The 26,560-nt window shown below is 42.0% G+C and overlaps 1 protein-coding gene across 3 annotated transcripts in view; it reads right to left on the minus strand.

Moving 5' to 3' along the window:
• rab6ba (RAB6B, member RAS oncogene family a) overlaps window positions 1-26,560 on the minus strand; it is a 107,652-nt gene that overhangs the window by 25,644 nt on the left and 55,448 nt on the right. For all 3 annotated transcript variants that reach the window (XM_075484847.1, XM_075484848.1, XM_075484849.1), the window contains exon 2: window positions 22,618-22,676. In XM_075484847.1, coding sequence (XP_075340962.1) covers window positions 22,618-22,676 — 59 coding nt within the window. The remainder of the gene's footprint in view (window positions 1-22,617; window positions 22,677-26,560) is intronic.

Raw genomic sequence — 26,560 nt, forward strand, 5'->3', positions numbered from 1 at the left:
AGTGGTGGGTGGAGACTTCAACTGTTGTCTACATCGCCTTGATAGGTCCCATAAGTGGCAGCTCAATTCTCGCTTCAGTCAGTCTCTCTTGCAATGCCTCTCTGAATTAGGTCTGCTTGACACTTGGAGAACATTACACCCCAATGCTAAAGAGTACACATTTTACTCAAATGTACACAAGACCTCCTCTAGAATTGATTATTTCTTTACATCTAAAGTGTCAATGGGGAATGTTATTTCATGCTCAATTGGAAATATTTTGATGTCTGACCATGCACCAGTATTTCTTGAAATTTCATGTTCTGCCGAGAGACAATATGGCGGATGGAGATTTAAAAATTATCTGTTAAAAGACCCTCATTTCAAAATATTTGTGAGGGCACAGTTCCAATATTTTATGGCAGTCAATAAAACACCCGAGGTAAGACCTCAACTCTTATGGGACACAGCTAAAGCGTTCATACGAGGGGGCATTATCTCATACACGGCACACCAAAAAAAAAACTCAAGCCAATAAGCGACTGGAGCTGGAAAATCAATTATCAGATTTACAGAGGAAGTTTAATATCAGTCCATTACCTGAAATACGGTTACAACTTGATGCAACTAAAACAGCCCTTGAGACCATTCTTACTTCAGAGGCTGAGAAATCTTTACTTTTTTGTAAGCAGAGGATGTATGAGCATGGGAACAAGCCCAGTAAATACCTTGCAAACTTAGTACGAGAAAAAAGACAAGCACAGGCTATACCAGCTGTAAAAGACAAACACAGCAATAGACAATATCATAACAAGGACATTAATGCTATCTTCCTGGCCTTTTACGAGAATTTATATAAATCTGAGACAACAAATGAGTCCAAACAACATATGCTGCATTTTCTGTCTACCATTGAGTTGCCCTGTCTTTCCTCAGACGAGAGGAAATCACTCAACGACCCAATTAGTAAGGAAGAACTTCTTATTGCAATAGGCCAACTTAATAATAATAAGGCTCCTGGGCCTGATGGCCTAACAGCAGAATTTTTTAAAGAATTTAAAGACTGCTTAGTAGAGCCACTACTCTCTGCATTGGGACAGTCCTTTGAAGACGGTATTTTCCCAAGCTCTGTATATGAGGCTTGCATCTCTCTGATTCACAAGAAGGGTAGACCAGCAGATGAATGTGCATCCTTCCGTCCAATTTCCCTGCTAAATTTAGACAGAAAACTGTTAGCTAAAATATTAGCAATGCGACTTGAGACTGTGATGCCACAACTAGTGTCTGCTGACCAGACAGGGTTTATAAAGGGCCGTAACTCTTGTAATAATGTGAGGAGGCTTTTAAATTTAATACAGTATGGCAGCAGGATGACAGAAAAAGCATTGGTAGTGTCACTGGATGCCGAAAAGGCCTTTGACAGAATAGAAATGCCTTATTTATTTCATATTCTAGAGTGTTTTGGGCTTGGGGATAATTTTATACAATGGGTAAAAGTACTATATGCTGCGCCAAAAGCAAGTGTGCTAACTAACGGCAAACGTTCTAATGTCTTTCCACTTGGGCGGGGTACTGCTCAAGGGTGTCCATTGTCCCCCCTCCTCTTTGCACTAGCCATAGAGCCATTAGCAGAGGCTATCCGCACAGACGATTGCATTAAAGGTATCCAGACACAAATGAAACAGCATAAAATTTCACTTAATGCTGATGACATTTTATTATATATAAGCAAACCTGTAAACTCTATCCGTCGCATTATTGAACTCATCGATATGTTTTCTACATTTTCTGGATATAAGATCAACTACCTCAAATCAGAGGCAATGTCTCTTTCCAAGCAGAATCCCTGTGTATCTGCTGATGCCTCCCCATTTAGGTGGTCCCCCTCAGGGTTTACATATCTAGGCATTCACATTACTCCTCTCTTACCTGATCTGTACAAGGCTAATTTTGTCCCCCTTATTCGCCGTTTTAAACAAGACCTTGCCCGCTGGTCTGGTCTGCCATTGTCACTTTTGGGTAGGGTGCACCTATTCAAAATGAACATACTTCCACGTCTATTATACCCCTTCCAAATGGTTCCAATAATACTGACACGCACATCCTATAAAGAGTTAAATAGTGCACTCATATCTTTTTTATGGCGTAACAAAGGCTCAAGATTGAAATTGGCAAGATTACAACTCCCAGTAGGGAAGGGTGGTCTAGCTGTTCCCGACATTAAGTTATACCAATTGGCATGTCAGTGCAGATATATTCGAGACTGGTTTCAGGAGGATCCAGAATCCACATGGCTGGATATAGAGTCTGAGAAGACATCCCCTATACCTTTAAAGAACATTCTATACACGTCAAAGAAATGGGCAAGCTCAGCTGTAAAAGGAGATTTTATTTTACAAAACACACTTAAAGTTTGGAGGTTGATAAAGAAAATAAAAGGCCAGAATGAAGTCACATCTTTACTGACCCCACTGCACTTCAATCCAGATTTCCCTCCCAGTCTTGAGAAAGGTTCTTTCAATGTGTGGTATGACAAAGGTATTCGGACATTAGGGGATATATGGGTAAATGGCTCAGTGTTAAGCTTTAATCAGCTGATAACTGAAAAAAAAATACCAGCCATGCAACTTTTTAGATATCTCCAAATGCGTAGCTATGTTGTAAACACTGCCAAGAAGTGTCAGATTAGTTGTACAACTTCCCCCCTGGAGGTTATATTCACTGGTGAAAATGACTCAAAATTAGTTACAAGAATTTATACAGAGTTCTGCAAGGTGATGAAAGAGAACACAACGACAGTGCGTTTAAAATGGGAGACTGACCTTGGTGTTCAAATACAAACAGAGGATTGGGACGAGCTATGGGTTAATCTAAATGGCTGTTTTACCACCAATAAAGCAAAGGAGGTACAATTTAGAATCACACACAGACTACACATCACCCCATTGCGACGTAATAAAATGAACCCGGACCTATCAAGGTTTTGTAACAAGTGCAAAATTGAGGAAGGCTCATACATTCACTGCCTATGGGATTGTGCTCACATTAATACGTTTTGGGGAGATGTACTTAAGGAAATCAATGTCATTTTGGGTAAAACAATTTGCATCTCTCCTTTATTTTGTATCCTGGGTATGAACCCCCCAGATATCCCTGCCACCAAGTTGACACTTGTAAAAATTTTGCTTTTCTGTGCCAGAAGATGTATTCTGTTAAAGTGGGTGTCAGAAGAGTCACCCAATGTAACACAGTGGATAAATGGGGTGTTGGAATTCATGCCTCTTGAGGCCCTCAGCTTTTACTTAAAAGAGGAACCTTACAACTTTGACAAAATCTGGGGGCCATTTATGACTTACCTGGGCCCGGACTGTTTGGAGACACTAACAAAAGGGGTATGTGGGTTGGCCTGGAGAGAATAGTTTGTATTGTCCATGTGCTTGTGCATGTACATTCCTTATTATTATTATTATTATTTTTTTTTTTGTACTAAAGTATCGTTGTGCCTATGTCTGATGCCAATTGTGATAACATGTAATTCTGTCCATGTTCAATAAAAAAAAAACTGCAAATCTGTAGCTGTTACATAAGACTGTTGATGCTAGAGCACGTCTATTTTCAAAAAAGTGAAAATTAACACTGACATGCTATTTCAAATAAACAATGTCATCAGGACTAAATGAGTGAAAGCCTGTTAACTGCAGCTCTGGTCAACTGGACCAAGTACAGTACTGGCTGATGGGCAACGGGTCAGAGGACAGAGGGGATCCGGTGAACTGTCTGTTTCCTTTTAGTACTTGTTCTGAGAAATTCTTAAAAAGACCACATTTCATTGATACATAGTGACACTTTGTACATTTGAAACAGGTAGGTGTTTATGTTGTGTTCCTGTTTCAGGTTATTCAGCTCAGCGCCCACTTTGACAGCAGTGAGCATCAGCAGCTTGATCACGCACTTGTTTCCTTGGCGATGCCAGCTACCACACTGGACTTACTCAAAGAGGCTGGCGTGGGGACAAGACGTCATTTATACACTTCCTCTATGCTCAGTCAGATCAAACATTGCTGAAATTAAACTAAACTGCCTCAAAGAATTCTGACTGAACTTAATACAAGTATTGATCAAAAATGAGAATAAGTGAATCCACGATACACTTTTGGGCTACGGGAGTCCCCCAAACAAGACAGGTAGATTACACCAACCTCCTCCTTTAACCAGCCAACAGAAAAAATAATAAAAGGAAATTAATCCTTTTTTTTGGAAAAAAACCTCAGACACTTTTAGTGTATAATTATACATCATTATTATTGGTAGTCTAAATTAAGTTAAAAGCATTAAGATGTAGCTGATGGTGAGCCATTTCTCCTGGTTCCAGTTTTAAATATAGAGCCACACACAGACGACCACCATGAACATGTTAGATCATGAGAAATTATTAATGTCATCATTAAATTTTTAACAAGTGAATATTGTTAGAAGGCAGACCATGCATCTCTAACCTATCCTGCTGACAACTAGAGCTAAAAATGCCCATAAGTGATCTAAGCGATTCCACCTTATATTTCACATTTACTGTGTACATTTTTATGTAAATTTAACATCTTAACTTGAATATCAAAACTCTTCAGAACCAGTAAAATCATGAATAATTGGGAATTGATTTTCTAATGAGTTGATATCAGGATCAAGATTCATTTGCTGCTAAAGTGTCCAACTAGTAATAGTAATAGTAACTAGTCAATAATAACAATAATATGACTATAATCACAGTGACAAACATCCAATTCTTCTTTTTTTAAGATGGAAGCTACCGTTTAAGCAAAACATGGATGTGGAGATGATTTTTGTTTTTTTTCCACATTACAATTTACTGTGCGACCCCCCCCACCACGATGCTTAATCTTGCATAGCCACCTTCACGGCTCTGTGTGAGCACTGGAGGACAGCCAGTTTGTATTATCATTTCATGAGAATAAAAACACTCGAGCTGAGACACATTTATCCAAGCCAAGCACAACTGTGGTGTCATGTCTGCTATAAAGCCACTATGCAACAATGCTACTGCAACTGCAAAGCTCTCTTGCATACACTTGCATCATACCTATCCCACTATACCATGCAACCATATCTGTCGTGTTGTTGGAGGTGCAAATAACAGAGGCTTCATGGAGATATGTCACATTTTCAGGATAAAATGTCATGCGATTATGTATAAAAAAAAATCACAGTTTTTATTTATGATCTGTGGAATTAAAAAGAGCATACAGGATATGGATGAAATGCATCCCTGTCTGAGGGTGTTGTTCCAATTGTTTAACATGAAATTAGGTGGCCTGATGAGGATTTCAGCTACTATAGATGTTCTTATCATTTTTTTGCACTTACTTTAGCATATATTTACATCAATTCACAAATGATCGGTGATTGAATAACTTTTTATCTTAGGTCATGCATGACTTGCTCAGACAGAACTGTAAATCCAACCCCACAGAAAAACATTCTGGAGAAGGAAAAAAGTTAAATGAAATACAAGAAGATTGTATTCTAAGTCTAAAGGGAAATGTCATCCGCCATTAAGTGGGGTTTGCTTGTATGTTTATCGTTTTTAAAATACATTGACACTGCGGGTAGGGAAAAACACAAGCATTTTTTTTACCGGTGATCCGTTTCTGAAGGTCATAGTTTCTTTAGTTGCAGACAGGTTGTAACTATCTTTGGGTTATAGAAAATGTAAACTTCTGTGTAGCTTTGCCTTCCAGAAGGGAGGAGATGATCATTTAGACAAGTTAATCCCTTTTGATTATACTAAAAAAAGAAAGAAAAGAAAATAGCTTCTTTTTTTTTTCAACCCTTTGATGCGCAACATATGCACACCCCCTCTAATGCACAACATGGGTCCAAAATTACCCACATTCATTTCCCAGGTTATTTCATGCTGGCTGAGTTTCTCTTTTGTTCCATCTTTTGAAATCAATTTAATTTATGATTGAATATTCCAAGTATTCTTTAAATATCTTGTTTTTGATCACCACTGATCATTATTTTCATTTTTAATTTCATACTTTGTAAACAAAAGTAGTTTTTATATTACTACATCGAATTTACACACATGGGTCAAAAATGACCCATTCATCCAAGTGTGACATAAAATAAAGTACTATTTAAGTTGTTTCAAGTATTTACTTTAGCAGTGAGTGGGGCCAAACACTTATTTAGTATTTGCAACATGTTTGTAATTTTTCACACGCACATACTGTCAGGTTTTTGGGGTGGCAAAGCAGGTGGACCCAAATGCAGACACCGTAGGCTGAGGGACTTTGAACATAGCATCTTTAAAATAACCAAAAAGGGTTATAGGCAAGATCCAAAAACAGAAAATGGAAGAACAAGGCAAATAGGGAAACCATGACTATGACTATGACGACTACAAGACAAATACAACTACCAGACTAAGACCAGAACAGCAAGACTTACTTTGGAAGACTAATGACGCAACAACATAATAAATAACTTAAAGTTGGGGGCGGCTTGGGTGGGCCTGGGTGATGGTGGGTCTCAGGCCCGGGCTGTTATGACTGGAGTGATTGTGTGGTTTGTTTGTTGTTTATTTGTTTTTGTTTGTTGTGTTTTGTTTTGTTTTGTTCTTTTCTTTATGTGTAGGGGCCGTCTGGGGTGGGGCGTGTGGGTGCCTTCGGGTTGCCAAGTGGCTCCCCGAATACGCTGCGGGCCCCGGACCTGGTGAACATCGAGCCCTCCTGCTCTGTGGCAGATCCCAGGAAACAGGGGTGCCTATTGTAGCCATTACTTGGCTGCCCTCTCCGGGGGAGCCTTTCTCCCCCGGTCTTCTAGATCCCCATACCCCTCTCCCTTCTGGCTCCTGTACACAGCACACATTCACACACGTAGGGTTTGAGGGCGGGTGTGTTCTGTGGGGGGCAGCGGATGGGTCCACGTAGGTGGTCCCATTTGCTGCACTCTGCAGCCCCCCGCCCTTGTTTTAATTACACCTTAGACATTACCAATCATGAGACACACACACACACACATTAGGTTTTGGGGGGCGATAGCACTGAGTGGTATCTGGTGGGCGGGGCTCTTTGGGTATGTAGGCTGCCCGGAGGGCCACGCTCCCAGTTCCACAAGGTTGCTTGCCCCTCAATTTTAAATGCTCACTATTAGAAAATATCAAAGAGCCAGAGGGGAGAGGGGAGGGGTCTTCCCGCACCCCTGTTGACTGGTTGCTGCCTGGGGCGGGGGGGCCAGGAGGAGGAGTTGTCCTGCTGGTTCGGGGTCTGTGGTGGCTGGGGGGCTGCTGGCCCCCGGATGTGCCCGCTACGCCACACTCCAGCGGAGGTGGGGGATGGATGCATGTGCTGTGCGAGTGTTTGTGGATGTGTGTTTTTATTTTTTTATTTTTTTTTATTTTGTCTTATATGATTTATGGGGTGACTGGGTCTGGGTCTGGGTCCTGCTGTCCTCTGGCCTGCTTGTCCTGTTCCTGATGGGGGGGGGGGCATTGCTTCTCCCCGCTGCTCGCGGCCTCACCCACCTGTGGGCACGTCGTGACTCCCGGGGCGCTTGCCCAGGGGCACTGGGGCAGGCGCTGGCCCACTGCGGTTGGCTGTCTGGGGCGCCTGGCCCTCTCGGGTGTTGGGCGGGGCCCCTGCCGGGGGGTTTTGGTGGCGTTTGGGCTCACGGGGGCCGGTTCCGGCGCGCGGCCCATGTCTGGGTGGCGGGGGCCTGGCGGGGCTGGTAGGCTGCCGCCTCTGGTCGCCGGGGGGGCTCTGCCCAATGCTTGTGGGGGCTCTGTCTGGGAGCTTCCTCTGCTGTCTTCTGGGGGGATGCGTGGTCGTCCCTATGATGGGCTTCCCGGGTTCTGTGCTCCTTAGGGGCTATTGGTGGCCTGGGTCTGGGGGCCTTCTCGGCCTGCTTCTGATTGCTGGGGGGGGGGGGATTATGCCACTATACACTGATATTTAAGCATGGTTATTATGTGGGACCATCTACGTGTATTGCATGTTCATGCACACACACTCACACTCACACTCACATTCATTAAGCAGCTCACTAAGCAGTTGTTGTGCTGTCCTGTGGTTTAAGGTCACCTGTGTATCATATGAGATTGCTGCTGCTTGTGTTTTTTTTTGTTTGTGTGTTTGTTCTGTGCTTGTCTGCTTACAGGTGCTCCTGGTGCTTCTAAGGTTGGATTCCCCACAAAAGCCGTGACTCGTCTTCAGTTTTGTTTTTACAGGTGTAGCAGCTGGTTGTCGGATTTTTCATTGTTTTTTATGTTTGTCTCTTCATGTTTCTGTTCTTTTTTTCTCTTCTTCGCTTTCCCTCTCTCTCTGTCCCCCGGTCCGGTTCGGCACTATTATCATATCATGTTAAATATTGTAACAAAAATTAATAAATAAAAATGAGGAGTTGATGGGCGTCAAGGGGAGCTTTACATTCATAAAGCTTCCCTTGGCATAGCAAATGTGTTTAGCATAAACGGTATTCAGATTTCAATTCTGCTGCCATAATGCTGGACAGGACAAGGGAAAAAATAATAATAATAAATAAATAACTTAAATACAAAGGGGAAGAAGAACAGGTGAAGAGAGGGAGGAGAAGCTCAGGTGAGGGGAGTGAGCAGAACATGGATTGGTGGGGAAAACACTAGGAGTACAACAATATAACAAACAATACAACAAGACAGAGGTGTGAGCAATCAAAAACGAGCAGGAAAAAGACAAAAACAGTAAGTAAAAATGGAACAGAACACATAAGGACAACCACTACAAAAATAAAACAGGAACTAGATAACAGAACCAAGAAAGGAAATAACAGGACCATGATAACAGATAACACAGCTATTGAACAGAACCGTAAACTGAGAGACAAAATAAAGTACCACTTAACACATACAGTCCCCTCCAAAAGTATTGGAACAGCAAGGCAAATTCCCTTGTTTTTGTTGTTCACTGAAGACATTTGGGTTTAAGATCAAAAGATGAGAATGAGACAAGAGTTCAGAATGTCAGCTTTTATTTCCTGGTATTTACATCTAGATGTGTTAAACAACTCAGGACATACCACCCTTTGTTTGAACCCACACATTTTTCAAGTGAGCAAAACTATTGGAACATGTGACTGACAGGTGTTTCTTGTTGACCAGGTGTTGCCTTTAAGGTTGATTGTTCAAACATTAAATAGCTCTGCATGTTTAAACCTATAAAGACTGAATTTCTTGTTAAAGAGGATAAACCAACATGAAGACCAGAGAGCTGTCTATGGGAGAAAAGCAAGCCATTTTGAAGCTTAGAAAAGAAGGAAAATCAATCAGAGCCATTGGACAAACATTGGGCATAGCAAGCACAACAATTTGGAATGTCCTGAAAAAGAAAGAAACTACTGGTGTACTGAGCAACAGACGTCGAACAGGTCGGCCAAGGAAAACAACAGTAGTTGATGACAGAAATATTGTGAGAGCTGTGAAGAAAAACCCCAAAACATCAGTAAGTGACATCACCAACGACCTCCACAGTGCAGGGGTGAAGGTATCACAATCCACTGTTCGAAGAAGACTCCGAGAGCAGAAATATAGAGGCCATACCACAAGATGCAAACCACTCATCAGCAGTAAGAATCGGAAGGCCAGATTGAAATTTGCAAAGAAGTACAGAGATGAGCCGCAAAAGTTCTGGAACACAATCTTATGGACTGATGAGACCAAGATTAATCTCTACCAAAGTGATGGAAAGACTAAAGTGTGGAGAAAGAAAGGAACTGCTTATGATCCGAAGCATACAAGCTCATCTGTGAAGCATGGTGGAGGTAATGTCATGGCTTGGGCATGCATGGCTGCTTCTGGAACGGGCTCATTAATATTTATTGATGATGTAACTGATGATGGTAGCAGCAGAATGAATTCCGAAGTGTACAGAAACATTTTGTCTGCCAATTTACGGAGAAATGCATCCAAACTAATCGGGAGGAATTTTATCATGCAGTAGGACAATGACCCAAAGCACACTGCCAATAAAACAAAGGACTTCATCAGGGGGAAAAAGTGGAAGGTTTTAGACTGGCCAAGTCAATCACCTGACCTTAACCCGATAGAACATGCATTTCACCTCCTGAAGAGGAGACTGAAGGGGGAAACCCCCCGAAACAAACAAGAACTGAAAGAAGCTGCGGTAAAAGCCTGGAATAGCATCACAAAGGAAGAATGCAACAGTTTGGTGATGTCGATGGGTCGCAGGCTTGAGGCAGTTATTGCAATCAAGGGTTATGCCACCAAATATTAAATGTTACTTACTTTAAGATTATTTGTTCCTTTACTTTTGCTCACCTAAAAAATGCTGTGGTGTAATACAAATGGTGATATATCCTAAGTTGTTCAACGCATCTAGATGTAAATACCAGGAAATAAAAGCTGACATTCTGAACTCTTGTCTCATACTCATCTTTTGATCTTAAACCCAAATGTCTTCAGTGAACAACAAAAACAAGGGAATTTGCCTTGCTGTTCTAATACTTTTGGAGGGGACTGTAACTAGAGCACAAATTGCATCTCAATATTTACATCCCTCGCAGATGACCACTAAATGTTTGTGCTCCTTGCACACAGGCCTGGTGCACTGGGAACACCAGCTGACTAAAATATAATATGTCAACAGCTAGTTAATAATAATTATTTGTAACTTTCTGACAAGTAATGTACTCACTCTCAAGGTAACCTAAACCTAATCATCATATTATGTAATGTAATGTTATCTTTCACTACTGTCATCAAGAAATCTCTAAAGTAATATTAGAACAATTGAAAAACAATACTTACTGTACTTAGATGTGTGATGGGAGCTGTGCTGAGCTGTGAAATGGTAAATGCATGTGGGTCCTGTCTGACCCATGTGTGTAGACTTGATGTTTAAATACTATTGTTGCACCGATACCGATACCGATACCGATACCAGTATCGGGCGGGGCCCTGATCGGCACTAAAATGGTGGTATCGGTATCGGCGAGTACCAACAAATAGCGCACCGATACCATTTCCGATACTTGTATGACACTTGAACGTCTCCCGCACTCGCTACACTGTGTTGTGATCACTGTGCTATCGCTATTGGCCTGCTCCAGACCAATGAGAGCGGGCCAATAGCCGCTCTTAACCAATGCCGGGGCAGCTTTTTCTATGTGTGAGGAGCAAGACGTATGGCGACACGGCACTCTGTTAGCTGGGGAGGGTGTCGTTCGCAGTCATCTAGAGCTGCCGGCGACGAAGACAGCTAGCCAGGGGGAGTTTGCAGCGCGAGTGTGAAGAGGGGAGGCTGGGTGCCTCCTGTAGTCAAAACAGGGTCCACGATAGAGAGTGCTGGGCCGCCATCGCTCCCTGTGCGGTCGTGACAGCGCACTACCAGCTGACAGCCAGTTACCGTCTTCGCCGTCCAGCAAAGCCGTTACCCCGGGGAGTTGGACGACGGCACAAGCTCAGACCCCGGGGGAGGGTCTCGCCAAGTGGGCGAGTTAAGTATTCCTCTCCTTTTAAAAGGTAGGGTAGGAGATCCTGGATTTTGAGTCCAGCGAAGCTGCATTTTGAAAATACACAGATAAAAAGTCCCAACCCTTTTCTTCACTTTCCCCCCGAAGGCACGCCTCTAGAGTACATGAACGCGCACGAGCACGAAGGTGCACGAGCGCTGTTCTGACAGCAAGCATCGATCGTTGCCGTATTTAGTATATGCTAACTATACGTTTAATAATGCTAGGTGCTAGCCAAGCTGGCTCTAGTTTAGCTTCCTGCCAAGCTTCTGGACGCGTAATTCGTTCACGGAGCAGGGTACGCGCACAGGGGGAAGGAGGGGGAGGGAGGAGCAGGTTGCAGTTTGATAGACGGCATCAGTATCCAATCATTGTGAACGGACCGTTCACAATGATTGGATACTGTTTTTCCTAGATTGTACGTTCTAGAGGCCACTAAAACTTTTCATATTTGTGTCAAAACTTTTAATTAATTGGTTGCAATGGGGGTGTGAAGAGTATTTCAAGTAATATGTAAAAAAAATGTTCCAGAAAAAGATCCCCTACCCAACCTTTAACTTCGTGTTTTAGTGTTTATGTATAGGTCGGCCTATTGTTATGTGGTATTGATTGGTGGGGTTGCGTGGGGAGGAGTGACGGGTCTGTGGTTAAACGGGCGCCATATGCTGCAGGTTAGCCGCGTGTTGACTCTGTGTGCTGTGTTTAAAGCGTGCCTTAAAGCTAGTGAAGCTAGCCTGACTTGTGGTGGGTTTTCATTCCGTGTGCTGTGTTAAGGGTTAGGGTGTCGTGTAGCCTGTCGTGTGTGTCGCGACCAAGGAAGCCTGCGTTCCCAATCCTTCTCTCTCTCCATTAGATCGGAGCCCCCCACCCCATGTGTTTTATGAACTTGTAAACTAATAAAGATTTTACATTTTACATCCAAGTACATTTTACATCCAAGTAGTATGCAGCTCTTCATATATATATATGTATATGAAGATAACAGAGTGGTATCGGTATGGTATCGGTGCCAAAAAATGGTATCGGTGCAACACTAGTTATGAGCACCTTTATTAGTCTTCAGGAATAGTTCTCCAGGCTTCTCAAAGGACATCCCAAAGCTCTTCTTTTTAATGTTGGCTGCCTTTTGTTCCGTTCTCTGTCAAGATGATCCCACACTGCTTCAATAATGTCGAGGTCCGGGCTCTGGGGAGGATTCATCACTCTATAAGACCTGTTGCCACTGATTATTTGGCATAGCTCAGCTTTTTGTCTCGGTTTCCTTTTTCCTTGAAAATGGGTTCCTAAAAGGCACCCTTCCATGGAGACAGTTTCTGATGAGGCTTCAGTGAACAGCAGCTGGATCAACTAAAAATCTGGCTGTATCTCTCAGGTCCTGTGTCATGTCTTTGCTGGATTTATTTATTTTTCTCTGTTTCTTAAGGACATCCCTTTCAGGTACTGTTACGGATATTCTTAACTTTTTAATAAAACTCTGCAGACTATTTAGAGAGATGCCAAATTGTTTTGCTAATTGTTCTTTGGGAATCACCTTATTGGTGCAAAGATAATGTCTGTCAAACTGTGTTATCGTTGGCATTTTCTATAGATCTAACTGAATAAAATAAGAACAAATTATACGTCTTTGCGACTTGCTGTGACTAAACAAGTGCCTAAAGATGCATATTAAAATGGTTCTTTCCCAAGTTGTCTGTGTAAACACAACACTGGTTCATCCCCAATTAAATAGGGGGTGGATAAAAAATTTTACACACTTTATTTGGGTAAAGCAGACTTATTATTTCATCAGTTTATCCATCATCTTACTTTTTTAGTGAATTGGAAAGGAAGATTCATGTCGATGTAGTAGTTCCATTGGTAGGTAATAGAGTGGAGAGATGCTAAAAACTTGAGTGGCTCCATGTAGAGCACTTCTGGGTATATACTGTTGCACCAGTATTTTTTTAAATAATGATCAGAATATTGTCATGGGATCATGGGTGTTGATGGTGTAGATGAGGTTTTGTTTTGATTGCTGTGAGAAAGGGGCCTTACAGCTTTAGACTTTAAAAAACACTTCTCTGTTTGAATCCACTATATCCAATCTGTTCCAGACTGTAATGAGATTAATACCTTTACAAGGGGCATAATGTGTGATAATGCACGTGACCCAATCATGTCCTGAATCATTTTTAGACCGTAGCACACTCCTTGATACCATTACCTGAATGTGGTGAATGTGATGAATGTGAACATCTGTTGTTGTCTGCAGGCTGTCTCGCTCAAAGGCCACTGCTGTATTTTCCAACCTGAATACAATGAATTACATTATTGGGAATCTTACAGCTGACAGGCAGCCTCAAATGTGGTCATTCTAAGCAGCATGAGAGAACGTGCTTTCCCGGACAAATGGCTGTCTGCATTTACCTTAAGTCTTACAGTAATAAGTGCTGGAGAGACGGAGAGGGCACAGGCAGCACTTTAAATGGACAGATGCTAGAAATATAGCATCTGTTTTTTCAGTAAAGTCCTCCTTCTAAGGAGCTAAATCAGTTTCAATATTCACAAATGCGCAGGATAGGATTCACAAATGCGCAGGATAAAATTCACAAATGCGCAGGTTGATTTACAAATGCGCAGGACAAGATTCACAAATGTGCAGGACAGATTTACAAATGCGCAGGACAAGATTCACAAATGTATTTCTGATGCACACACAAGTATAACTTGATTTACAAACTGCTTCTGGTCTGTGGACTTCGCTGCATTTGTGTGTGGATTTTGAGACTCCCCTGACTTGCTTCAACCCACAAATGTCTTTTTTTTTTTTTTAACACGGAATGATCTGCAACTAATCGGATATCTTCCTTGTTTCAGCCAATCATAAGAACGCACCCAACGTGGGAGACCATTAACTCATAAGCCAATCACATTAAGCCATTCAAACTACGCTATATGATGTAGCCGGCGTGCTGTTAGCTGTGCATTTTTCCTCTGCGCTGTGTTGTGCAGGAATGAAAAACAGTGACTCGGATCCAATTCAACAGTTTTACTGTCAACAGAAATAGAAACAGTGAGCTCCGCGTGTGGGTGTGCGGCTCAACATCAGACATCAGTCAGCAGAAATGGCAATGAACGAAGCATGCATGCGCCGCCCTACAGGACGCTCTCGCACGCACATGTTCACACTACTACGTTATCAACAGGCAAGTCAGGGGAGTCTCAAAATCCGCACACAAATGCAGCAAAGTCCACAGACCAGAAGCAGTTTGTAAATCAAGTTATATTTGTGTGTGCATCAGAAATACATTTGTGAATCTTGTCCCTTGCATTTGTAAATCTGTCCTGCGCATTTGTAAATCTGTCCTGCGCATTTGTAAATCTGTCCTGCGCATTTGTAAATCATCCTGCGCATTTGTAAATCGCCCTGCGCATTTGTAAATCGACCTGCGTATTTGTAAATCGCCCTACACATTTGTGAATCCTATCCTGCGCGTTTGTAGATATTGAAACTGATTTAGCTCAATATCCTTTTAATGTCAGTCTCTGTGCTGTGATGGCAGCAACCAGGGAGGAATTTGATCAGATAGTTACTTAATTTGTTTGAAAAAGCCATTTGAATCCACCTATTAAAAGTCATTCCCGTCTTAATCAGACAGAGATGGTGGATTAATGATTTTGGTGGGGCACCATAACCTCCGCCCTGTTGCCATAGATCAAAGCTGAAGCTTAGTTTCTTTTTAGTCCTCTTATGTGTTTGCATGCTGCCCCCTCGGGCCTGTGTCTTAACCCCTTGACGCCTGAATTTATATAGCTGTCTATAAAAAAATTGTTTTGTGTGTGTTTCAGCCTTTAAGTAGATGGTAAATAATATTGAGATTATTAATTTCACTTTTGCACAAAAAATAAATAGAATTTTTGGTATGTTGCAAATTTGAGACAACAGGCATCCTGGTCTCTAGTTAGATTCTGTAAATGATTTTGCAGTCTTTTTCTGGCTCAACTCCCGAGACCTTTAAGTATTAATTGAAATGCAGCATGCCTTAGATCACTGTGAGTGTTTATCCTGCCTCTCAGTGGGGAGGAAAGATTGATATGAATGAAACCTGCGGGGGATCCCTGTCCTGATGAGCTGATTTATGAAATCATGGTCTCCACAGTCCATGACACGGGATAATCACTTGTTTTTCAGTTGCATGTACGTCAAGCTCAAACATTTGAGAAGATCCAGTTCAATCCTGAAAAGGAAGAGCATCCGTATATTCTGTGACCGAAGGCCATCAGGAAGATGAAACCAAGTGTGGTGGTGGCTTTAGTCAGCAGGAAGATGTGAGTGAGGCGAGCCTCTGAAACAGCAGTCTCCTATCAAGCAGCCATCCAGCCGAGAGACGCAGAGGCAGGCGTCCTTGCTGCCTGGCATCCCATGCTAAAGGGCTTGAGGCCTCTAGAGGTAAAATCCTTTTGTCAGTTGTTGTGGAGCAGTCAGTCAGGGCCCCACCAGCCGGCTGTGATTGCCTTTGTCTGTTCTGCCCAAATATTCTGCAGCTTATTGTAGCAAGTAGTGGATCTATAGGACATTTTTTATGTTGAATTAAAGAGGATGAGACAATAAATGTGTCAAATTGGACTGATATGATCCTCTGTTTGTATTTCTTTACACTAAACATAAAAATAGATCCCTCAACAAATTATTTTACTCACAAAATGCATTCCACTGTTTGAGTAGCATGGAATTAAACTATTTAATCTGTAGAACTGATAAATCACTGATTATGCCTTTTTCTTTTTCTCGCAAAAGAATCTGAAACAAAAGCTTCCTTGGTAGGATGAAAAGAGTTATCGGTTGCAGCAGTTGATTTTTCAACATGTTGGGACACTGCCTGTGAAATTATGGAAGCAAAATATCTAAAAGTTTAAAGTTTGATCTCAAAAATTCAGCAGTTGAATTGTTGACCCACTGAACTAATTGATTGAAGTCTGAAGATTTTTTTAACGGACTAATAAGATTTATAAGCCTTTGAATTCTCTAATTATCCTTACCTACTTAAGTGAGTTGTTAAAAGCACTTGAAGTATTTGTTTTATTTAAAAAATCCTCGGTTTATCTCTTATTTCGAACTGTGGAGCTGGTGTCATCCGACGACACTCGACAGTTACCGTTAATAATGTTTCAACACTGGCTGGTCAGCTGTAAAGTTAATGATACCTGACCAAGCTTTTGTTTAGTTTGCTTTTGGTTTAAGTTTAAAGGCAACAAGGGAAGTTTTACAGTCAAATTAAAAAAAAAGAAAAAAAAAGAGCAAAGCCGTTGGTTTTAGAAATCATTCCAAAGCTTTGCAACATGAGTAATTTAAGTCAAATAGAGCAATTACACAGCTTCTCTGGCAATACTTATTAGTATTGTTCAAAATGCAGTAGTCTGTAATTGTTATGTTCTACATCTCTTATAACCAGCCCGCTCTGTGAAGAAGTACACACAATCACAGACAGATTCACTCCACCAACTGATGCTGGCAGCGAAATATTCAAATTAAGCAGCTTTTGTGTTTCAAGAAGCTGCCGTCAAATCCACTGCTGTGAGCTAATGTCACTGTGCTCTCTATGACTCAAGGTCTGTTGGTTTAACAGCTAGATAGAGGACCTTGAAAGTCCTGGTGGGAGAAGTATTCTAGAAAGAAATGTTCTTCTTTCCCGCTTACATAAAGGCAGCAACAGTTCAATGAAATAAATCATTAAAATTATACAGGATGAAGCCCCTTTGTATCATGCAGACATGTGTAGCGTTTCTGTCTGGTTACAAATTCAACATAACATTTGAGTGAATGATTATGACCCACTTATGGGTGATTTTTAATGTCTGCTTATTATAAGGAGATGTACAGGCAGACAGTGCTCAGTGGATGTTGACTCATTCACAGTGAATTAACTCTTATGATTCCAACTAATTAAACAACCAAACTAGCAAAACAACCAAAGAACTAATGACCCTTAAAGGGGAAGTTTGTTTTTTTTAAACCTGGACCTTATTTCTGGCATACAATACGTTTGTCTACTCACCGATAACAGTTTGGCGCGGCGATGACGTCATCCCGGTAGACGTGTGTGTAGAAAGCCTCCATAAGCCCCCCCGATAGCCTCCAATAACAATACGGAAGCTTTGAGCTAACAGTGTAATAGTACATGTTCATTCATTCATTCGTCTTAAAGTATTAGTGAAATAAAGACAGATAATGCCTTATTTAGAGGTTGTATTGTCAATTCCCTGTTCTCTTCCGTTGTATGGATATACGCGGATCTCAAGTGATCTAAATATCTTCCGAAGGACGCCGACTTTTACCAAACTGTTATCGGTGAGTAGATGAACGTATTTTATGCCAGAAATAAGGTCCAGGTTTAAAAAAAATAAATAAATAAAAATAAAATAAAAATTCCCCTTTAACTCCGCACCAGGACCACTGCTGAACTTGTGTTCAAACTATACTACTTTACAACGGTAGTATTCAGTGTTCACATCCTTTACATGGTTAAAGTACATCAAACGTTGACGCAGGTGCTCTGAAAAATGGTAGAGATGGACAGTAACTGGATTCACTTTTTGATTTTAATTGTATAAAATGTTAGTAAGTTTGATTCTTAACCCTTTGATGCGCAACATGGGTCAAAAGTGACCCGCATTCATTTTCTATGTTACTTCATGTGTGGCTGAGTGTTTCTATAGCTGTTTACACACTGAGATCCGCTACCATAGCGGGTCCAAATTGCCACTTCATCCGGCGTTGAGCAATGTGAAAGCTTGGCGTATTAGGTGCCGCCTGAAGCCTAGTTCCGGGGGCATTGCCTAGTGGCAGAGCGTCACACGAAACACATAAAATGCTGGGCGTGTACAATGACGTAGGCACAACCCATGCGTCGGAGGTAGGCCTAAATACACCTATCTGCATCAAATTTTTCAAACCAACGATGGCGGGACACCTTGAGGACTTGTTTTTGTTGCTGGCTGTTTGTTCGGTCACGCAAGTGTATATGCAGTTCATGGAGATGTTATTTTATGGGGTGTGGATGGTCACAACGTGGGATGCCGCCGAAGAACATATGCGGAGAATACAAGAGCACTATAATGTCCAAGTTGAGGAAATCCATCGACAATTTGAAGCAGAAGAACGCGAACAGCGTCGACGCAATCGACGAAGACGTTTAGCTGTCATGGCTCTGAACACACATGTGTCTGCAAGAAGAGTGTGGAAGATGGCAAGACCACAAGGGTTGGTGTTTTGGTCCAATGCTCTGAACAGTTTTGACGACGACGAGTGGAGAAAGCATTTTCGGATGTCGCGGCAAACCTTCGACTTTGTTGTGGAACTTGTTGAGCCACATGTAGGGATGGGAATTGATAAGATTTTTACGATTCCAATTCCATTTTCGATTCTGCTTAAAGCTGCTGTCGGCAACTTTTTTTTAGTCATATTAGCTTGAACTGTCATGGGATTCTGGAAGTAGAATATTAAATAGGCTGTTTAGGAAAAATCCCGAATTCTGTAGCTCCCTCTAAAGCCTGTAATCGTGCTTGCAAAAATCGAGCGCTCCCGGCTGTTTTTAACCAATCACATTAGGGTGGAGGAATTGCTACCTGTCAATCACAGCTTGTGCACACGCTGCTGAGCGTGAGTCTTCCCCAGCTTGTGTGCGCACACACTGGTGTGAACTCACGTGCACAACCTCGTCCACAGAGGGGGAGGGGTTTGGGGGGGCGGTTTGGAGCTTGGTAGAGGTTGGGGGAGGGACCTGAAAGTTGTATCAGTTTGAATTTTCTGACTTTAGACTCAGAATTTTGAAAACCTGCCGACGGCAGCTTTAACGATTCGGTTCTTTATCGGTTCCCTTATCGATTCTCATTTGGAGAAAAAGAACAACAAACTGGTCGATTAGCATCAACTTTGTTTAGTTTAGAAGTAACACGAGTCATGACCTTACAAACCCAACAACGGTGAGGTCCACATTGGTCTATCATGGCCTGGTCTTCATATATATATATATTTGAAGAGCTGCATACTACTTGGATGTAAAATGTACTTGGATGTAAAATGTAAAATCTTTATTAGTTTACAAGTTCATAAAACACATGGGGTGGGGGGCTCCGATCTAATGGAGAGAGAGAAGGATTGGGAACGCAGGCTTCCTTGGTCGCGACACACACGACAGGCTAACCCTTAACACAGCACACGGAATGAAAACCCACCACAAGTCAGGCTAGCTTCACTAGCTTTAAGGCACGCTTTAAACACAGCACACAGAGTCAACACACCACAAAACACGCGGCTAACCTGCAGCATATGGCGCCCGTTTAACCACAGACCCGTCACTCCTCCCCACGCAACCCCACCAATCAATACCACATAACAATAGGCCGACCTATACATAAACACTAAAACACGAAGTTAAAAGGAGAGGAATACTTAACTCGCCCACTTGGCGAGACCCTCCCCCGGGGTCTGAGCTTGTGCCGTCCAACTCCCCAGGGTAACGGCTTTGCTGGACGGCAAAGACGGTAACTTGGCTGTCAGCTGGTAGTGCACTGTCACGACCGCACAGGGAGCGAAGGCGGCCCAGCACTCTCTATCGTGGACCCTGTTTTGACTACAGGAGGCACCCAGCCTCCACTCCTCACACTCGCGCTGCAAACTCCCCCTGGCTAGCTGTCTTCGTCGCCGGCAGCTCTAGATGACTGCGAACGACACCCTCCCCAGCTAACAGAGTGCCATATCGCCATACGTCTTGCTCCTCACACATAGAAAAAGCTGCCCCGGCATTGGTTAAGGGCGGCTATTGGCCCGCTCTCATTGGTCTGGAGCAGGCCAATAGCGATAGCTGCACAGTGATCACAACACTGTGTAGCGAGTGTCGGGAGACGTTCAAGTGTCATACAAGTATCGGAAATGGTATCGGTGCGCTATTTGTTGGTACTCGCCGATACCACCATTTTAGTGCCAGGGCCCCGCCCGATACTGGTATCGGTGCAACACTACTCATAACAACATGCACTGGTTTCCGGAAATGTTCTAGAAATGTTTAGGAGTGGTAGCATGTGTGAATGCATCATTATCTTCAAACTTCTTCTTTGCACCAAAGTCCCCGAGGAAAATCTCCAGAGAATCAGTGGTTGAGACAAGGGTTGAAGGTAGCAGCAAATCTTCCAGAGCATTTACCGCCACTGTGTGTGTTGGCCCATGCTGCTGTGGATACGTTCAGATACATGCAGTACTATATCAACACAGCAGGGAGCCTTGTGTGCTATTCTCATTGTGTTGTAAAGAAATTATTTCTAAAGCGCAATTTCTGCCTAACGTCTTGCCTCCTGTGTGCTCCTAGGCAGACGTGCCCCTGCAATCCCTTCTTAGGGTTTCCAGCTGTGATAGCGTATCTGAAGTAGAAAAGTCTTCAGCTCTTAGGCATGTGTAAACAACAACTACAAGAAAAAGTTCAAACCAAATTACCTGCATGATAGGAAAGCAGCTTCATTTTGCACATATTTCAATGCTTTGCTCGTGTCAAGGTAAGGTAAAATGTAGAAATCTCTCGGTGTGTGTTTTTGCATATTTCTTCTTGTGTTGACAACAACTTGTCCAATCTACTTCACGCTTTGTGAGTGTGTAGTCTTGATAAGTGGTTCAGTTTTCCCTTCACATCTTTAGCAGACCCTTGCCATCAGAAAACACTGTTTTTTTTTCTAATTGTTGTTACAGCTAAAGTTAAGTTAAACTGACAAAAGAAATGTCATTCTTACTTCACAAAGACATCCAATTCATGATGTGCCTTACTGACTTCTGAAAAACGTAATGTATTTATCACATTTTCCACACGTCATTTATAAAAGAAAACTGCCTGACGGCAGTCGTTCATTTTCAACGCAGCTCACACCTTCAACAATTAAATTCAATAAAAGAACGGGCATTGTGCTGTAACAGTTGCCAGCTGATGAATAAACTGTACTTAGGATGTGTGAACAAATAGAAAACTAGTATTCACCTTCCTACAGGAGATTTTTATTTCCCTCAAAACCTCATCCATTCCATTGGTACATTTTAGTTCCTGCAGAAATTCAAATTTAGATTCAAAATGAGTGCACAGCAAAAGATCGTCACGTTAGATGGAAGAGACAGATAAAATGGAGGCACAGCTTAGTTAAAGAAGTGAGGCATTCTTTAGAGACCGCTGTGGATGATTCAAAGGCGGGGCCAGATTATGACTTAAACTCGTGGGATCTGCACTTAAAGCAAGTCTCCAGCTTTAAGATCAAGAGGTAGAACATAATCAACCTGCTGGTCCCTCTTGAGTGCCTGCTGGCCATTTCTACACCTCATGGAAAAAAGTTTTTTGTCATGAAATCAAATGAAGCTCAAATAAATATGATCCTTTATTTCTACTCAACCATTTGCATCCTCATGAAAGATAAATATTCAGTGATTAGGTTGTTCATTGTTCAAGTTCAAACAAACCAAACGGTAACTTAGCTTTTCTTCATTTTCATATATATATAGAGAGAGAGATAGAGGCTTATACTTCTTCCTTTATTACTCAGACTCATAATACTTACAGCCCTCCTGCAATAAAGAGGGAGAGTGAGCTAAAAGACATGCATAAACATTTAACACTATGTGAGAGGGTGAGTTACACAGCTTTCTGGGATTTATTTCTAATTCCTTTTTTATTACTGTGTTAGTAGATACTTTCTACTTATAAAGCAGTAAATCATCAGGTTTCTTTTAAGTTTCTCTGCATGTCTGCAGATACTTGCAAGGATTACTAGAAGGGTTGTAGCTGCATAAGCAATTTTCTGTTTTTAGGATAGTGGGTAAATTAGGCTGCTTTGCGGAACAAGGTTAAAATGCTGATTGCTGGGGGGGTTTGTCTGTTTTAACATACCTGTAGCCTAAAACTTGTTTATGCCATTTACTCATCCCTCTTGAGCTTTGCTTTCTTCTTTAAGATGAATTAATGCCATTTATTGATTGAGTTATGTACAGCTGTCTGTTTTAGTATCAAAGGACAGGACTACAGCCCAGTGTGACTGATCAAAGAAGGTAAAGTTGATCATTAGAGACAAAATAACCACTCCTCTGCCTTCAGTAGAACCTACCTGATATGTGTTGTCAAAGCTGTCATACATGAACCGTGTGATCAGAGACGTCTTTCCAACTGTAAGACAAGAAAAGGACAGAGCGCATTAAAAGATGACAAGAAGCTCCCCCTTCCAGCGTTCAGACACTGAGTGAACCTCAGAGTGGAGGTGGTGGTTGTAGTTTTCTGTCATAGCTGTCACTGCTGCCCAGGGAGCTCATTAGAGTGTGCGGAGGTGACCAAAGAGGTCAGCAATGGCATGGGCTCTAGATGCAATTACAGTACTGCTGTTGCTGGAAAGATTTTGTGTTACCAAAACACATATTTTCAATTAGCGTGAAACAGGGAGACGAGAGGTAAAGTTACAAGGTAATCTTTGCAGAGTGGAAAGAGAACTGGTTTAAAGTAAAATACCTTCATAGAAAAACATCATCTGTAGAATGAATGCAAAATGAAGAAAAAAATACAATGATTCCCCAACTTTCTAATAGTTACATGACTGATAGATGGCTACAAATCAGGCATCTAGATTCATATCAATTCAACAGTTAATTCATCATGTTAGGAACATTTCGGGAATATAATGCCACTTTTATTCACCACAAAAAAAGGAAGGCTGGTTAGACATTTACAGGTTGATTTACTGACAGACGACATCAGGTTTCTAAATAATTTTCCTCACTTCTTGTATCAGTGAGGGGGACAGGAGTCAAAAAGCAGGAATCGATCACAACCTCTTTTTATCCATTAAGCAATGGTGATGCTGGTTCATTTCTCATTGCAACAGTGTCATGAGCAAGTCATGCTGAACCTATTCCAGATTTTTTGTTTTTAAAAGTATTTTTTCTGTAACTGTAACTGAATACTTAAAATATGCAGGGACTCGGTAAGGATAAAACCTGTTATATTCACAATTCATCTTATGAGCATCCAGTTGGAACTGTTTACAGAAAGAAATTTTATCAGGCAGACTGATTACATGCGTCTGTGCCATCTCTTAGTTTCCATAGCTTCGAGGCAGGAACTGATGTGCAGTTACTGATGATGAAAAATATCTCACCCGGATTTATCAATACATCATCTAAATAAATTAGCTCTGAAGCTGTCCTTCTTTAGCTGGAAACCACTGAAGTCAAAAGGCTCTGCCAATTCATTGAAGGTGTATTTGCAACAAAAATGTCATTATAAGCAATTCACTTCATTTTGGCGTGCATGGAGCTATAATGGAATAGAATGATATAAATAAAGAGTATGAAGGTATGTCTCTAAAGCCAAAGCACTTTCAATGAGTAGTGATGAGGTAAACCTCAATTTCAGGCTGATATATAAACACTTTTAAAACGTATTTTATAAATGTAATTTTAAAGCTTTGGTATTTGGATTAATGTAGATGGCCCCCGTCTTCCCTTAGCCAAAGACAGCAGCTCACAATATGAGACAATACCTACGAGTTTCCTACAGAATCAAATTCTACTTGTGCTCACTCACTGTTACTAAAGCAACACTAGAGAAGTGTAAAGACCTTAAAACTTCGTTGTTTTTTTAAAAAACTTGTTTTGAAGAACGCCAACCTTCATTATGCACATTCCTGAGCTTAAAACTGCCCTGTAGCAGGCAGAGGCTGAGATACCGCAGTTCACAACTTTGGTTTCAAGCCTGGCACGACATTTGCTTGACTCCGTTGTTAAATTATTGATGTGTGTGTTTATAATCATGAAAACGATACAACCATCGTAATTTCTCTCTCCACTCTGAGTAGGGTGTAGATCAGAGGAGATTTGTGCTGTAGTTAGCTCCTTTAATAAAACTAATCAAATATGTGTCTATACTCCAGACTTTCACTTTAGCACTCATTTTCATGACTAACAGGAAATACACAACATTTCAACAGAAGCATGTTCATCTATTTATTTTTTTTCTTCAAATAAGAGATCGAAATGTAAATAATAACCTTTCCCCTCCGTCTACCAGATGGAGCCTCAGTTAGCCTCAGTTCAATTTCAGAGTAACATGGAAATAAGGTCCTCTCGTGAAAAAATGCTTGGTCAGTTTTTGTGAATTTCACATCAAAGTCTTGAAAGTTTGCAGCCTTTCAAAAGGTTCTCGGTTTGTTTGCAATACATGGCACTAAAATATACACAACGTGAATTATGTTACACAGGCATTGATTTTATAAATAAGCCTCATTTAAATGCTTCAAAGATGTAAATTAGAATAAGAAAACCATATCACAGATAATGTAGAACATTTTATTATTTGTTTGTGTCATCTTTTTGTCAGCATTTTATTCTCTCCCGAAGAAATTTGGCACATGCCCGTATCACAGATATGCAACACCAGGGGCCTCATGTACAAAGACTTGCGTGGATTTCCTACTGAAACATGGCGTACGCTCAAACCCAAATGCCCTCCAACGTCGGATGTATGAATCTGTGCGCACGCATCAATCCAAGCACATTTCGTTTGTACATCCCAATCAACGTGGAATTGAGCGCACGTTGGAGCACCCGACTCCTCCCTGTCCACGCCCCTACTTAAATACGCAAATCATATTTAAATGAGCCCTGCGCCTGCGATTCCGCTCTGTATACGATCAGAAAATAAAGAAAAAAGACTGAATAAGACGGGAAAAAAGAAGAACTTCACGGAAAGCAAGATGGAGGTGCTACTTTCTGAAGTGGAGGCCTGCAAAAATGTGTTCTTTGGCACGCTGTCCTCCGGCATAAGCAGCAAATGCAAGAGGAGTGGGTGGGAGAGCATGTGCGAGGCTGTCAATGCTGTGGGGTCTGAGAAGCGCACATAAGCAGAGGTGAAGAAGAAGTGGTCCGACATTAAGGTGGATGTGAAGCGGAGACTGGCTGCCCACCGCCGAAGTGGCCAAAACAAGCGGGTGGGGGGGGGGGGTGACCGACTCTGTTTGAACAGAGAGTCGGCGCAACTATGGGTGACACTGCTCTCTCTGAGGGGTGGTGGGAACACATGTGGGTGACTGATTACCCCCAAGGTAAATACCGATGTTTTTGTGTAACTCACAACAACGTGTTCATACAGTAACGTGCAGAAGTGCGCCGGGGAAAAGGTGAGGCTGATTAAGACATTTCACACTTTACGCACAGGGTTATTAATATATGCCCACAGAGAAGATCAGGGGCTTGTTAGACAGATCTTAAGCTGAAGTTTAACCAGCAAAAAACGTCAAGAAACTAACTTTAACCACCGACTGATGCTGTGAAGACGGGATAGAAATTGGGGACGCACATACTCAATGCACGTCACGGGGAATAATATTAGGACAATTACACAATAAAGTTACTCACCAAAAAGCCACCCGTCGCGCACAGTGCCACCTTGTAGTCTGTTCCCAACGATGCTGTTACTCAGAATGTATGAATCGTGCGTTGAACCAGGGCACCTCGCCACAATGTTGGTTAATTGCATTTTCGCATCACATATGAATTAAAATGTTTCCTGTTAACATACAAATTCATCATGTGATTTCGCTTTTATAGCAATGTGTGCGCAGTCGATAGCCCCGATTACAAAACCGGCTCTCGCTTCAAATTGAGCTTTAATGTTGGCCTGTTCAACTGCATTGTAGGCTATGGGAATTTGATATACGTGGCTGAGATGCGGATAATTCTGTCCCACGCGGCTGGCATGGCTTGGCTCAGGGTAGACTGGCACAGTCCCAATCGGTTGGCCAGCTCCCTCTGGAATGCCCCGGTTGGAAACCCAGTCTGCACATCACCTGTGAGCACAGACAGCGCATGGCTCCTCGCTGTGTTGCGCTCCAATGCCGGCCGCAGCCCTGCGCAAAGTTCTAGGAGGATTTCCCTCAAAACGGCTAATGAGTCAGTCGCCATCATGTGCCAGCAAATCCTCTCTGTGTAGTGAACACACGCTCTCTTCGAATTGCACCATTTGCAAAGTCTTCTAATACTGCTAAAGCAGACATTGTTTTT

The sequence above is a fragment of the Odontesthes bonariensis genome, chromosome 15 (assembly GCF_027942865.1).
Source record: "Odontesthes bonariensis isolate fOdoBon6 chromosome 15, fOdoBon6.hap1, whole genome shotgun sequence".
NCBI lineage: Eukaryota > Metazoa > Chordata > Actinopteri > Atheriniformes > Atherinopsidae > Odontesthes > Odontesthes bonariensis.